This window comes from Hylobates moloch, unplaced genomic scaffold (assembly GCF_009828535.3).
Source record: "Hylobates moloch isolate HMO894 unplaced genomic scaffold, HMol_V3 SCAFFOLD_5, whole genome shotgun sequence".
In the NCBI taxonomy this organism is placed as follows: Eukaryota; Metazoa; Chordata; class Mammalia; order Primates; family Hylobatidae; genus Hylobates; species Hylobates moloch.
In genome coordinates this window covers 80,574,093-80,589,008 of record NW_026652280.1, presented here as the reverse complement: position 1 = coordinate 80,589,008, position 14,916 = coordinate 80,574,093, and the positions used below count along the sequence as shown (strand labels likewise).

Here is a 14,916-nt window from a genome sequence, read left to right as displayed (position 1 = left end):
ATGAGGCCAGGTCATTTAGCCAGTTAACCACAAAGTAGGCAATGAAGTCAGCACTCATCCCACCGTGTAGGAAATACCAGAGACTCTCCGGCTGTCCTCAGACTTGGCTGTTCTGAGGCCCTGCGGGAGATTCTCCCTGGTTCCCCTCCTGCCTCCCACTTCCCCACGCCAGCACTCACTTCATCTGCAGAGTCAGGCTGAGGTGCAGTGGGGTGCCACTGCTGACAGGGATGTGGTAGGTGAAGTTCCCAGGCCTGCAGGGGCAAAACTGGCACCTTAGCCTGAGGGCACACTGCCACCACCACCCAACCTCCCCCGTGGACTCCTCAGCCCCCAATCTACTGGAGCCCCACAGAGGCCTGGAAAGGGGCTGCCCTGCCTTATGGGGGAGGCTCCTCCCTGAGAGGGCAAGTTCTGGGCGATCTGTACCACCTGGGCTCATGTCACCTGAGGACCTCCCTGGGTGAGGGGAGGGAGCCCAGCCCACCTGCAGGCATCCCCTGGAGCACAGTACTGGGAGGTGATGGGCATCGAATTCTCCAGCACCTGGATGGAGGTCAGGGAGGGCACTGGCTCTGCAAGGAGAGAGGCTGTTGGGGCAGGAGTAAGATGACAAGGCAGGACACAAATGAGGAGCAGGCAAGTCTTTCCTTGCCAGACTTGGGGCAGTCACTGACACCTTAGTATGAATAAGTTCCAGGTTATTTTTTTCCAGACCTCCACAATGGCCAGAATCACACTACACCCTTTCCTCAGCAGCCCTAGGACTACCCAGTTCCCGTGAGCCTGATGTCTGCCTCCTCAAAAGAACTGGAACACCCAGAAGTAGGGATGGGTCTTCACATCCCTTGCCAGGTGTGCAGGAGCCGGCTCGAAGCCTTTGTTCCTGACTGCGGGCATCTCTCCCAGTTCTGGGTTCAGAAACATCAGTTACACTGGTAGCTTGAAATCAGCAGTGTTGACAGCATCACACAAATCAGGCTCCCCTCTGCCCCAAGGCCGATGATTACACCGCTACCAGCACGCTGCTCCTCGCAGCCTCCCTGAACAAACCGACTGCAGGCTGGCTGGCTGCGTAGGGGTGGGACTGAAGTGTGACAAGCCAGATGGGGGAGACAGGCCTTCTTGCTCATCTAGTTCACATACAGTCTTGCTGCTGCCTGACTATCCACCCAGGAAGGGGGAAGCTGGGGCCGCTGAACATTTGCTGGACCTGGTACATTTTCAGCTGAGGCATGACCCAGGGACCCAAGGACCCCAACAGGATCCAGGACACCCTGTGTGGTCAGGACAGGTATCAGATACAGACGAGATGGAAGGTGCCCTTCCCACATCCCTTCTGGGCAAATTCCAAAGGTCAGCTCAAATGTCACCAACTCCAGAGAAGTTTTCCCTGATCCTCCCCACCTTCATCCAGATTAAGTGTCCTCCCCAGTCCCAAAGCTACCTGCATGTCCCCTCAGAGCCTCATCACACTGCTGTGTTTTCATGTCTGTGAGGTCTTTGGGGACAGGGGCATGTCTGTCTTCATCACCCCCAGTCCCCTGTACAGAGCCAGCCACAGAGTGGCAGGCAGTTCAGTAAGCGGGTGCCTGGCAAACATCTCCCCCGTGGGGTTCCCCCATCACATTGAATTTCCATCTCTGTAAGCCACATTTTCCAGGCTTTCTTTTTCTTGAAGCCACAAAACCCATTAAATGAAAGTTGGTGAGAGCAGAGCTGCCTGGTTGAAGCCAGGAAGCCTCCCAGCCTCCCCTTCAACTCCCAGGGCAGCCCCCAGGGTACCTCAGAGGAACCCAGTTTGAAAACTGCAATAAAAGATTCTGTAGCTTTGTTAAAACCAAAGATCCAAGGTTTGGGAAACAGTAGCGGAGACCCGGTATAACACCCTCCCGGTGCTGGCATGGTGAAGGAGGAGCCAGGCTTGGGATCAAATACAAGCCCTGCCTCGGAGGGGCTGTATAACCCTGGGCAGGTCACTTCACCTTAGTCTCCATCCCATTTCTTCAGCTGAACAATAGGAACAACAATTCCTTTCTTGCAGGAGTGCTGTGAGGACTAAATGAGACGATCTATGTAAGGCTGCAGGCCTGATTCCTGATCCTTATTCTGTGCTCAGCAAACGTCTATTGACTGACAAGTTTGAACCCAGACAGTCACATGACTGGGCTGAGGTTGGCCCTGGCCAGTGAGCCTTGCCAGGCCGGGCTGGGTAGTGTCAGGGGTGCGGCAAGTACCTGACTGGCCCTGGGCCCAGGTGGGCTGAGCAGGGCCCATGCTGGACTGGGGGGCCCCTCGGCGGGCCCGGCCATGGAAACCAAGGCTGGGACTGTTCTTGGCTTTGCCCTGCCCCCCAGGGAAGGGGACTGCAGGGCTGGCGAGAGGCTCCAGACTCTTGTGATGCTTGGAGTGGCCAATGCCATTGACTGAAAGACCCCAGGACTTGGCTCTGATGTTGGTGACTGGCAGAAGGGCCATCTGGCTGGGGCCTGTGGATAGAACCAGGGACAGGCTGAGAAGTGGGGAGCTGGCTGCTTCCTGTCCAGCTGTCTCTAGGGCCCCACAAGACTGAGTGAACCCCATGTGTCTCTTGGTCCTCTCAGGGGAACTTCCCAGTCATTGTCCAGAGCCTCGTTCTAGGCTCCAGGAGACCCTCCCACCAATGAGTATTTGGGCCTTTCTCTCTACTCAGGTAGTCCCCGCCCCAAGCCCCAGCCCAGAGAAAGCCTTACCTGAGCGGTTGGTGCTGGGGCTGGGACTTGGGCTGAGAACATGGCCAGGGTTAAAGCTGGGGCCAAGACTAGGACCAGTGGTAGGGTTGGTGGTGGGTGAGGAACAGCAGATGACAGGGCAAGGGTGGCTGGAACACAGGTCCAAGGTGCGGACAGCAGAACCTGGGGCCGAGCTGGTAAGGCTGGTGGTCACTGAGGAGGCCAGAGGCTGTATGAGCCGGAGGAGCCCCAAAGACAGAACATAGCAACCTCCCTGTCCCACCTCAGACCTGCCCAGACACGCACCCAGCAGCAAAGAGGGCTGTATGCCTGGTAGCCCAGTGGTCACGGGGGACTGTCGGAGCTGCGTGGTCCCAAAGCTCTGGCTGGACCTGCTGGGGAAGGATGGGCTGAGCTCAGAGGGGCTGGGAGAGCTTGAGGGGAGAGGGCCTGACAGTCCTGGAGAGGAAGGAGGGCAGGAAGAGGCAGAGAGGGAGGGGAGGGAGGCAGGAAGAGGGGCAGCAGGAGCCAGAGGAGAGGGGCGCCGGTCAGCACGTACCATGGGCACAAGGCCTCACTCCCCCCAGGGGGCTGGGGCCGGAGCAGGGCCAGGAGACAGGAAGTGGACACAGCAAAAGAGCTAAGGGGCAGCAAAGAGGCAAAGGGTGAGACAGGCAAAGGGGAAGAGAGAAGAGAAGACACAGTCAGAGGTGGCCCCAGGAGCTGGGGGTGACTGTGGGCTCACAGAGCCCAAGGCCCTGCCCTGGCCCTCCTTCCCCCTACCCCATGTTCCAACCCCAGCCCCTCAGACAGCCCTGACTCGCAGGCCCAGCTACCTGGAGGGGCACTAAACAGGCCAGACAGAAACATCGGCGTCAGCAGGGACTGGGAAAGGCTGCCCGCCCTCCAAGGAGGCCCTCCCTGGACCCCCACAGCACCCCAGCAGGCTGAGAGGCTAAGGATGAACTCCTTTAGAGAAGACGGTCCCATGGCTCTCTGACCTGGGACTGCCCACCAAAGCCCCACCTGGCCTGGCGGCTTGGCTTGGCCTCCAGGAACCTACCCATCAGTGTCTACCAGGTCCTCCTCTGTGCGCAGGCTCAGCACGTACAGTGTGGACATGGACACCACGCTGGAGCCACAGAAAAAGGTGACCGTTAGAGCTGGAGCCACCATCCAGTGCCCTCTCTCTAGGACAAGGCTGTGGTCCTTGCTCCTGAGGCTGGGCTCCCAGGTGATGCCTGCAAAATGGGTCATCCCAGAGGGGAAGAGGCGGAAAGGCCCACCTCACCGAGACCTCAGCTGCCTGATCTCCCAAGCTACATCCTCCTCTTCCCCCAGGCCTGAGCCTATGGGCAGCTGACTCCACTGGGCAGCTCCACTCCCCTAGTCAGCCACCCTGAGAGCCCAGGGGACAAGTCACCTGAAGGCCATGACCACCACCAGGGCAATGATGGTTCCCTGCAGGAAGCGCTGGCTGATGCAGGCCTGGTCCGGAACCACGGACGATGACTGAGGACCAAGAGGAAAAGTGCAAATGCAAAGAGGGCCAGGCTGAGGCTGCCCCCAGTGGGCTCTGCTGGAGGTAGGGGGGGCGGTTAAGGGGGTGCCCCATTTTCCCAGGGGGCAAAGGGAGAAGAAAGAGAAACGGGGCTGGGAGGGCTACAGAGTCACAAGGAAAGGGAAGCACCAGAAGCAGTGAGGCTGGAGAACTGCAAGCTGGAAAGGGAGGCCACAAGGGGGCCCCCTTTCCAACCCGCCTGCCATCCCTGCTCACCCTTACCTTGCTGGCCACCTTGGGGGGCCTCTTCTTGTGGGGGACGCTGCCCGCCCGGCTGAACTGGCTCCCTGCATGGCTGCAGCAAGAGGGCCAGGATCAGGGGTGTCCCTGGGAAGAAGGGTCTCACCTTCCCCCACCCCGCACCCCTACCTGAAGGCGCCCGAGCTGCCAGTGGACTTGAGGCTGTCGAGCCGCCGCAGCTTGGCCAGCTTGTGGCTCCAGCGCTCCAGCTCATCAATGCGCGTCTCCAGGTTGTCTGTCAGCTTGCACAGCTCCTTCACCGCCCCCACATTCTCCATGAAGATGCGCTCCTGCCATGGGCCATGGGCCATGGGCCAACACAGAGGGCCCAGTCAGCCCCGGGAGCCCCAGGCTGCCAGACATCGGGGGCAGGAGGGGCGGCCACTGTCCTTGGCCACTGGGAGGCCCTCAAAGCCTCCCTACCTGGGCGGGCCCCTCCAATCCAGCCTCGGCTCCCACAGCTCCTGTGCCTGTCTCCAAGCACCACCTCTACCTCTGCACCTTCACCTGGGCTGTCCCACCTGCCTGAATGGCCCTCCCCACTCCCTGCCAGAGCTCTCTTCTAAGCCTGAAGGCTGCAGCCCCGGGATCTGCCCCCTCGGATGACTGGTGTCTCAGATGTCAGCACTTTACTATTCAGCTGGGGTGGAGACCTATTACATGCCTCCTTGGCGCCCAGACTCAGGACAGGTAAGTGACAAACGTCGTCCTCACAATAAACCACGTATTTCAGCCTGGAGGTAACCATACGAGGATGTCTTTGCAGTTCTATTACCGCCCTCATTTTACTGGGGGTGGAAGGCCATGGCCCTCCGCAGGGTTTCTCTTGCCCTTGATCACACAGGCTCCAGGGGCCAAATCCCTACCCACTCATCTCCTTGGACACTCACCCCTTCCCTGTGGGGTGCAGAGGGCGCTCTGGAGGCAGCATGAGAGCCGAGGGTGTTCCTGCCTCTGCTCTGCAGTGCCCCCCAGTATCTATGGAGGTGATGAGTGTCCCCCAGCTAGCTCCCCTTGCCTCTGGGCTCCCTCCCATTCCCCCACCCACAGACCTTGTTCACCACCAGGAAGTTCTCTATGGTTTTCCCATTGGCAAAGACCATGTCGCCGGTGTCTTTCACAGCCTCAGGCAAGATCTCCTTCACCTCCTGAGCGATGACACCTGGGGGCAGGGGATAAGCCAAAGATGGGTGGGGGGGGCGGTAAAGGGCTGCTCACAGCTCTGTAATGTACGGTGGGAGCAGGATTGGAGAGGGTGAAGTTCTGGAACCCAGAGATTTGGATTCCAAGGAGCCCTGGAGCAGGGGGATCCCACGAACCAGTGTTCACAGGATTGCAATTCCAGGGCTCAGGTGTAAGGTTCCCGGGCTGGGGTGGGGTGGATTCCTGGGGGTAAGGATCCCAGGGGGAGTGGGTAGTATTCTGGCAGGTTAAAGGTAGGATTCATCTAGCGCAAAGGGCGAGGGTCCCTGGGCCGCGATTCTCGGATTTCCACTGACAATGGGGCGAGGTTCCGGGGACCTGGAGAGGTGCGATTTTCGAAGGTCTGAGGGGCAGGACTTCTAGAAGGCATGATTCCCAGGGGCGCAGTTCCGGGAGTCAAGAGGAGGGGTTTCTGGGAGTAGGATTTCCAGGTGACAGGGGGCGAGGTCACTGAGGCCCGAGGTTTCTGGGTTTCCGGACCCCAGTCCGCACCAGCCCGGTCCCTACCTGTCTCTGGCGCGGTGGCCTCGATGCCCGCGCTGGCGGCGAACTCGGGCTTGTATCTGTAGTGCACCAGCCGCATGCGCGAGATCCTCTTCAATTGCTCGGTGGTGTCCACCTGCGGGGAGCCAGGCCCGGGAATGAACCTCTCCCCTCCTGCGGCCGTCCCGGAGCAGGCCCCGGAGCCCAGGAGGGCGGCAAGCTGGAGGCTGCAGTGTGGAGAGGAGACCCCACTACTGGAGTCGTTAGATCGGGATTCGAGGCCAGCCTCCCTCCCTTCCTTCCCCGGCAGCCCCGCCTTTCCGCGTGGTCACGCCCCCTCCCCAGGAGCCCCGCCCCCGTGGCCCGCTCCAGCCTCTGGCCCCGCCCGGCCCCCACAGCCCTATCCCCACCTCCTGCACGTGTTCTTTGGCGCGCAGGTCGGAGGGGTGCATAAGCGAGCCCATGACCTTGACATTCCCGTGCACAACCAGCGCCTCATCCGGCCGGTCTGTGTTGATGCCCACGCGGCCGTGGTGGAAGACGGTGTCGGGCACCTGTGCTCGCTGCCACAACACATCGCTGTCGCTCTCGAACTGGCCTGGGTTGGAGGCCTACCGCGAGTTGGGGCTGGATCAGTCCTGGGGGATAGGGAGGGGACCTGCAGGGCCCTGGGAGCAGGGGAAACTCCACAGCAGCCCCTCCCCTTCCAGCCAGGGTTTCTCACTGCACCAAGCCCAACTTGAACTGTCCCTCCCATTGTGACAACTTTTTGTCACTTGTGGGATCCCAGAAGCTACCAGGTCTTTGTCCACCTCCCTGCTTTACTGTGGAGACTCTGCAGCCCAGAGAGGGCGGAAGCCTTGCCCAAGGCCACACAGCCAGTGCCTAGCAGGATGAGCATGCCCACTCCTGACTCTCAGTACCCGGGTACTTCTGCTTGCTGTTTCTCCCAGTCCTGGGGAGGGCTGTCTATGCCCTGGGAGGAGGTGGCCCTCACCCGCACGATGATGCGCTCTGAGATCTGGGCGGCCAGCGTGTAGTTCTGGTTCTGTGCATGAGCCTGGAGGGCCACCACCAGCATGAAGTACCTGGGACACACAGGGGTCTCAGAAGTACCCAGGGCCTGCCCCCTCCCCAGGGCCACCCTTTCCCTGGCCAGATGCATGTTCATCTCACCCCATCCTACAGAGGAGGAACCCGAGCCTCCACCAGGGGGCAGAAATTCCCCAGGGCCCACAGCAAGAAGCCAGGGCTGTTTCTCAACCCAGAAGCCAGGCTTCTGCTCTTCCCATCCTTAAGTCAATGAAGGGCTCTAAATCTCAGGTCTCTCATCTGTGAAATGGCTCAGCCTGTAGGACTCTGTGCCTGGTGTGCCACACAGGGCGGTGTCTTCCTGCCTCAGAAATGGAGGGGTTCCGGGGCAGGGCCCCCACCTGCTCACCTCTGGTCGGGGTTGGGCTTGCCCTTCTTACGCATGTTGTTAGCGGTGGTCTCGCTGAAGTGCAGCCGCCCCACAGTCACCTTCGTGACCTGCTCAGGGGGCAGACTGACCCTGCAGAGGAGAGGCAGAGTGCTCAGGGGGCAGGGAGGGAGGCTGCAAGAGCCACACCGCTGAGGGGCACCCAGGCCAGCGATGTAGGCGAGGCGGACACCCTGGGTACCTCCCTGGCCCCTCCATTCCCAAGCCAGCTTTAGTGTGGACCCTTCTAGGTACCACCCCCAACAGGGTCAGACACTCACGTGACCGGGTTGAAGGGCCGCTTGCTCCGGTCTGACTGGGACTGTTCAATGTTAATGGACTGGTTCAGGGCCTCCAGCTGTGGGGAGTGAAGACAGTGGCACCTCGGGACGGGGCTACCCAGCGGGTCCTGCCCTCCTGCCCCCTCTCAGCCAGGCCTGGCCCAGCTAGAGCTCACCAGGAAACAGGGCAGCACCCAGTCCTCAGCCGAGATTCCCACAAGCTCAGATGCCTTCTGCATGGTCACACCCCCCCACACCCTACTTCACACCCACACCCTCCTCACCCCCTCACAGCATACCACTCCCCCAACTTCTGCACAGCTACGCATGCACAGCCACTCCCCAAACACCCACACCCCCATTCCACACCCACACGCTCCCCCCACCTCTGCATGTATGCACGTACACACAGACACACACACACACACTCACAGCCCCACCCTCCCTCACGTCCATACCCACACACCTCACAGCAGCCTCCAAGCCCATCCACTTGCACCCAGGCCCACTCACTCCCCAGATCCTCTCCATACCCACGTCTCCTCTACTCCTCCACGTGCACTGGCAGAGCCATGCCAAGGTACCATGCCTGGCTCACTCATGACACCGAAGCCGACAGACCCAGCCATGCCCCCAGGGAGCTCATAGACTCAAAATCAGCCACTACTGGGGTTGTGCTGTGGTGCCTCCCAATGGGCCTCAGGGGAGGGGCCCCTGGGGAGGGGACCAGCATGGAGTCTGCCTGGAGAGGAGGGATGGGTGTTGGGAAGGGCATCCAAGGCAAAGGGAGCCGCAGGGTGGAGGGCAGGGGCTGCAATGGGCACAAGAGGTTTGGGGTACCACAAGTGGCAGAGCTGGAGTGGAGGGCAGGGCCCCCAAGGCCCCCGTGGCGCAGTTTGGAAGCCAGGGCTTTGCTGGGAGGACACTGGGGGCCTTGGAAGGATAGGGAGTGCCGTGGCCCCGAGTCTCAAGTGGGGCAGGAGTTGGGGGTCCCAGCTGCCGTGGACATTCCACAAGGAAGGGAGGTAACCCAGACCAGGGGAGGGACAGGAAAGAGTCGAGGACCGGACTAGGTAGAGGGATCTTCCAGGGCAATAGCAAGGCCAGATGCATGATGAGGTTGGGGAAAGAGGGCCCTGACCCAGATTTGTGGCTCAGGTAACCAAGGCCCTGTGCCCCATTCCCTGAGAGGGGAGCCCAGGGTGGGAGGCAAGTGTGCAGGGAGTTTAGTTTGGGACCTGGAGCTGAGGACCTGGTAGAGGGCTCAGGAGATGGGTCTTGACTGGGGTTGCAGACTTGGGAATCACAGGCTGGAGCAGGAAACGGGGCAAGAGGGAGGCAGGGAGCAAGGAGGCAGGGAGGCAGGGTAAGGTGCCCAACGAGAGGGAAGCAGGCTGAGGAGTCTAACGTTTAAGGGGCAGGCACAGGGCGAAAGGGAGGCAGGGAGGCAGGTTGAGGAGCCCAACAAGAGGGAGGCAGGCGCAGGGCGAGGGGGAGGCAGGCTGAGGGGCAGGCACAGGGAGAAAAGGCGGGAGGGCGGGGTGGCAGTGGCAGGGTGGAATCTAGTTTACACACACATACACACACACGCACACACATGCTTGCTTTTTTTTTTTTTTTGAGATGAAGTCTCGCTCTGTTGCCAGGCTGGAGTGCAGTGGTGTGATCTCAGCCCCCTACGACCTCCGCCTCCCAGGTTCAAAGGATTTTCCTGCCTGCCTCAGCCTCCCAAGTAGCTGAGACTACAGGCCCGTACCACCACGCCTGGCTAATTTTTGTATTTTTAGTAGAGATAGGGTTTCACCATGTTGGCCAGGCTGGTCTTGAACTCCTGACCTCAAGTGATCTGCCCGACTCCCAAAGTGCTGGGATTACAGGCACGAGCCACAGCACCCAGCCAACCCTTGCTTTTTCTGGGATCTTTCAATGCCCCCCAAAGGGCCCTCCTGCCCTCCCTTACTTGCCAAGCCCCAAACTTGCCTTCACTCCGTGCAGCTTCAGATAGAAGCAGTCGAGGGGCTTGAGGCCCTCGGGCGTCTTGACATACTTGGGCTCGCCCAGCATGCCAATGTACACCGTCACCTGGAAGTGGTTCTTCTTCTGGCACACAAAGGCGTCATCGCCCACCGAAAAGTTGAAGCCCTTGTCCGCGTCCACGCGGTAGGTGAGCATGGGCCTGGGGGACGGGTGAGCGCACTCCCCTGAGGCCCCAGAGCCAGGCCTGGAACATTGGTTCCTCCCACCTGCTGGGTTCCAAAACCATTTCCCACCCCACACCCCTGCATCCTCAAACTACCAATGCGGCTGCCCCCACTCCTGAGAAATGGAAACTGAGTCCCGGAGAGGATTCTAGTACAGGGCTGCAAACTCCTAAGACAACATTCTCTCCTCTACCCCATGCCTTAGGCCACCACCCTGCTCTGGTGATGGGGGAAGCAGGGCCAGACCCTGAGGCCCACCAGGCGGGAGGGAAATCCTGAGCAGGGGAGGGCTTGACTGCCCTCCCCACACTTGGCTCCTTCCCAGAAGGCTGCCTGAAGCCCCCTCACTCACCCGAGAGGGACTGTGTCTGCAGAGCCTCACAGAGCCTGACAGCTAGTTGCCCTGGAAACGGTGGAACCAGGCGCCTGCTCTGCTGCAGACCCAGCCCCTGCCCACCGGCTTGCTCAAGCCCCCAGATGCCCTCATTCCCACTCCCTCCTCATTCCTACTCCCTCTGTCTGCCCGGGGAGGGAAGGGGCACTCCTGGACTCTCCCTCAGACTCAGCCTCAGTTTGCCCATCTGTTGCTGGGTTCAGTGTCCCATGTTCGGCCCCTTCGGGACACCTCTAGTTGACAGTAAAAAGAGCAACTGGGCCAGGTGCGGTGGCTCACGCCTGTAATCCCAGCACTTTGGGAGGCCGAGGCAGGCAGATCACGAGGTCAAGAGTTTAAGACCAGCCTGGCCAACATGGTGAAATCCTGCCTCTACTGAAAATACAAAAATCAGCCACCTATAGTCCCAGCTACTTAGGAGGCTGAGGCAGGAGAATCGCTTGAACCCAGGAGGCGGAGGTTGCAGTGAGCTGAGATCACGCCATTGCACTCCAGCCTGGGCAACAGAGCAAGACCCTGCCTCAAAAAAAAAAAAGAGCAACTATTGGCCTGTGCCTTAGCATACCCTCACTCAGGTCCCCAGGCACAAGAGTGGTCACAGGAGTGCCCAGTGCTGGCCTGGAGGAAGCTGGGCAGGAAGAATGCTTCCAAACTTGTGGGAAGAGGCCTCTGGGCCTGGCCAGTGTTGCCAAAGGCCTGGGCTCACCTCCTTTTCCCTCCCGGAGCTCCACCCACCTGCCTGACCTAGCAAAGCACCCAGGAAGTACCTGGGCCACTTCCGGGGCTGCAGCTGCCAAGCTTCCTGGCCTTGGAGCCTGGGGTGGCAAGGGTGGCCCAAAGAGTATGGGAGTAAGAGTAGGGGGTTTCCTCCCCATGCCAGAGAGGCTGGAGTGCCATACGACTGCACCCCCACCTGGCAGGACTTCATGGGACCCTTCAGCCACCCCAGCAGCCAGATGCCCCCAGCCCTGGGGCTGCTAGCTAAGAATTCCCCCAAAGCCTGGAGCACCCAACTCCATGCAGCTGGTCTAATCCACTGGCCCAGGCCTGGCAATATCCACAGTTACCCTGTCACCCGCCCACTGGCCTTCTCGGGGAGCCAGGGAGTGGTCCCCACAGGGCTCCCGGCCTGGGGCCTGGAAAGATGGAGCCATCTGGGTGTTGAGGGGGCACTAGGAATGCTCAGGCAGCCTCTGACCTGATCCTCCCCAGCCCCTCCTTCCTCCCTCTAGGGAGGGGGCTGTCGGGAGGGCCCAGCTTGGGCTCAGCTTCCGCTACCTTCCTGGAATGCAGGGGGAGGAGGTGGGGAAGGAGGAGCCGGGGGGTGGGGGGCGGGAAACACCCATCTGCCCACTTCTCCCTGACTTGGTTCCCAGCTGCCCCTCCCTGGCAGTCATCACCTTCTCAGGGAGGCCTGGGGCTGGCCTAGGAGTCAGGAGCCCTGAGTGCCAGTCTAGGCTCTTCCTTGAGCCTGTTTGCTCTTCTGTGAAATGAGTGCTCCCAGGCCCTGCTCTAGGGGACCTTGATGGGGTCCTGGGCTGGGGCGTCCCAAGATGGGGTGGCCTGGAGGAGTGGGGAATGTCGTAGGGCACTCACAGCTCCTTGTAGTTAGCATCGTACAGGGTCGCCCACTTGTTCTGCTGATGGGGCTGCCACTTGATGGACTGGTAGTTGGGGTCCAGGTAGGAGCCACTGAGGCTGTCACTGTCCTGCAGGAGGCCTGGAGGGAGGGAACGCCCATGTGGGCCCTGCACCTTGGGTCCCACACCCCATCTTGAAGAGTTAGCCAGCCATGTACCTGGGGAGGGGGCACCTGGCGGGTGCCAAGGCGGTGTCTGGACACGGGCAATGCTGAGAGGCAAGGAACCAGGGCCCGGGGAGAGTGGACCCTGGGGAGGCCAGGGTGGCGATGGGGCTCGAGTGGGGTGCAGAGGCAGGGCTGTCACGGTCCCGGGCTCCTGTTTGATCATTCCATTCAGCATCTGGGCATTAAGCGTGCTGGGGGGGGATTCAGAGTGCTTCCTCTTCTTGGAGGGATGTGTGGGGAGCCTGGGGAAACAGCAGTGTGCGCCGTGGGGGCTGGCTCTCCCTGGGCCCCTCCCACTGGATATCCACCTCTCTCCCCTCTCTAGCCTGTTTGGGCCATGATATGCCCCGCCCAGAGGACACCTCCTGCAGGAAGCCCTCAGGCTTTGCCTCCTCCTAATCCCCATTGCTTCATGCTGTCATTTTCTGCTTCCATCACTCTTCGCTTCCCCCAGACTGTGGACAGGAGCCACACCTGACTTGGTGTCTCCATCATGCCCAGCAACATGGCTGGCTCACAGAATCACAGCAATCGCTTGAGGAATGAATGAGTTTGTCCCTGCCTGCAGTGTCACACTCAAGGTCACCCTTTATAGTGGGGGCTCTATGGAGAGCAGGCCCTGTGATCAGAAACAAGCCACAGATGGCCTTGGCCACAAAAACCAGGGAAGGGGAGCTTCCTGGGGTGGTGAGTTTAAAGGGGACTGCACAGCACCCCTTCCCCTTCTGGTTTACAAAATGTTTTGACAGCAGAACCTTCCTGTGAACTAAACCTTTCGTGGAATCCCCACATGTAAAACAGATGAAAAGACAATCCTGCAGGTTGAGTCAGAGTGGGGGGCTTGGGTCTAGGAAGAAGACTCCTCAGAAACCTGAGGGTTCCATGAGACAGCTGCAAAATCACTGGGGTCTGGGTAAGAGCACAGCCCCGGGCCCCGTCCTGGCTCTGCCCCTGGCTCATGATCTGGGCGGGACATTTCCCCCATTAGAACCTCAGTTTACCTATACCTGTGCCCACCAGATAAGGTAGTTGTGAGCAATTAGCCATGGCTGTAAACCCCTCAAGGTATTGCTGGGTAAACATGTGTAAATATGTTGACCCCCATCTGCCCTGCAGAGCCTTCTGCCCTCCCTGGGTGCATCCCGGTCCCTACCTCCCTCTCTGGCCTGCCCGCTGCCCTGCCCACCCTGGTCCCTGCACCCCACCTTCCCACCCCAGGGAGCCAGCCACCCACGTCTTACTCAGCTCCGTGCTGCTGCAGGAGCTGGTGCAGCATCTGGGACTGCTGGGTGTGGTGGAGATCAGTGGGCACCAGCCCCTGCCCCATGGCAGCATAGGGGGGAATCGGGGGCTCGGCCTTCATGTACAGATCCCGCTGCAGGACAGGGTAGTGAGGTGGGGGTGGTGGGGGTGGCGGGGGACCTGGCAAGTGGGCTGGAGGTGGGGGCGGATGCTCCAGGCGGGAGGGCACTCCCACGTGGCACAGCGTCTCAGGGGTTATCGTGCGCAGGAGATGGGGCTCTGCAGGAGAGACGGGGGAGCGGGCATCTGAGACCAACCTCACTCAGGCTCCTGGGCACCGTCCTCCCCAAGCCAGAGTCTCCTGCTTCCACCCCGTCCTAAGCCAAGCCCGGGGGCTGCCCCCCACCTACCCTAGGTGGGAGGGCCGTTGGTCAGCCACCTACTAGAGGCCTGGGCAAAGAGGCACAAACCTGCCCAAGGAGGGGCAGCCTTTCACCTCATCCTAGCCACCTCCTGCCCCCAGGCTGGGCCAGGAGAATCCAAGCCAAATCTAAAGGTCCCCCTCCATCCCCATCTCCTCTGAGGCCTGCTCCTCCTCTGGGCCTCAGGAAGGCGTCTCCGGAGACCCCCAGCCCAGGCCTGCCCAGTGCTCCCCCCTCCAGCAGGCAGCCCCTCTTCTGGGCTCTCAGGGGCCAACCCCCCAGCCTGAGTGGGGAGGCCCCAGCTCCCTTTGTTCCCCAGGAGGCATTCCAGGGATGTTTTTGGTAAGATAAACAGAACTCTTGACCCCAATCCGGACTGCGGGGAGCCTGCTCCCGCGGTGGTTCTGCTCTTGGCCACCCGGGGGCCGGGGCACCCCTGAGCACCTCTAAGGTGAGGTGGGCCCGGCCTGGGAAGCCTGCGCCCAGGCTGCACCCACGGCCTTCCCCAGCCACCCACTTACCGCCGAAGGGTGCGTCCATGATGGCGCAGGCGGGCAGGCGGGTGGCATCACCACGGGGATACTTGCTCAGAGGCAGGGCCAGGCTCCCCACCCGCCCGTGGGGAAACAATAGCCAAGCGCCAGGGAGTATTTGACCAGCGATAATCTCGGCCCGTTGGGCAGCCGCTGGCCCCCTCCCTCCTCCCCTACCTCCCTGATAAGGCCGCCCCAACCACTTGCCCAAACCCTGGAGCAGGAGGGCGGTGCCCGCTGGACTCACCATTCACCTGCTGGGGGGAGTAGGCCTCGGAGCCCGAGTCTGGGGGAGAGTCCGGCAGTGTGCTGCGAGAGCCAAGGGAAGGGGCCGGGGGGTGAGCAGCTGAGCCTCTGCCTTCCAGCTGGGCAGCAACTC

At 60.9% G+C, this 14,916-nt stretch overlaps 1 protein-coding gene across 9 annotated transcripts in view; it reads right to left on the bottom strand.

Moving 5' to 3' along the window:
* Window positions 1-14,916, bottom strand: part of MYRF (myelin regulatory factor) — a 35,998-nt gene that overhangs the window by 4,396 nt on the left and 16,686 nt on the right. For 2 of the 9 annotated variants that reach the window (XM_032153046.2, XM_032153053.2), the window contains 21 exons: window positions 14,785-14,846; window positions 13,582-13,861; window positions 12,332-12,582; window positions 12,130-12,253; window positions 9,919-10,114; window positions 7,939-8,015; window positions 7,640-7,750; window positions 7,196-7,286; window positions 6,609-6,809; window positions 6,223-6,334; window positions 5,565-5,674; window positions 4,642-4,802; window positions 4,495-4,567; window positions 4,135-4,223; window positions 3,775-3,843; window positions 3,271-3,351; window positions 3,018-3,106; window positions 2,733-2,924; window positions 2,238-2,489; window positions 488-590; window positions 180-254 (listed from right to left, as the gene is read on the bottom strand). In XM_032153046.2, coding sequence (XP_032008937.1) covers window positions 180-254; window positions 488-590; window positions 2,238-2,489; window positions 2,733-2,924; window positions 3,018-3,106; window positions 3,271-3,351; window positions 3,775-3,843; window positions 4,135-4,223; window positions 4,495-4,567; window positions 4,642-4,802; window positions 5,565-5,674; window positions 6,223-6,334; window positions 6,609-6,809; window positions 7,196-7,286; window positions 7,640-7,750; window positions 7,939-8,015; window positions 9,919-10,114; window positions 12,130-12,253; window positions 12,332-12,582; window positions 13,582-13,861; window positions 14,785-14,846 — 2,799 coding nt within the window. Of the gene's footprint in view, window positions 1-179; window positions 255-487; window positions 591-2,237; window positions 2,490-2,732; window positions 2,925-3,017; window positions 3,107-3,270; window positions 3,352-3,774; window positions 3,844-4,134; window positions 4,224-4,494; window positions 4,568-4,641; window positions 4,803-5,564; window positions 5,675-6,222; window positions 6,335-6,608; window positions 6,810-7,195; window positions 7,287-7,639; window positions 7,751-7,938; window positions 8,016-9,918; window positions 10,115-12,129; window positions 12,254-12,331; window positions 12,583-13,581; window positions 13,862-14,784; window positions 14,847-14,916 lie in introns of those variants that run through there. The other 7 variants (XM_032153047.2, XM_032153048.2, XM_032153049.2 and 4 more) reach the window with 7 other exon arrangements.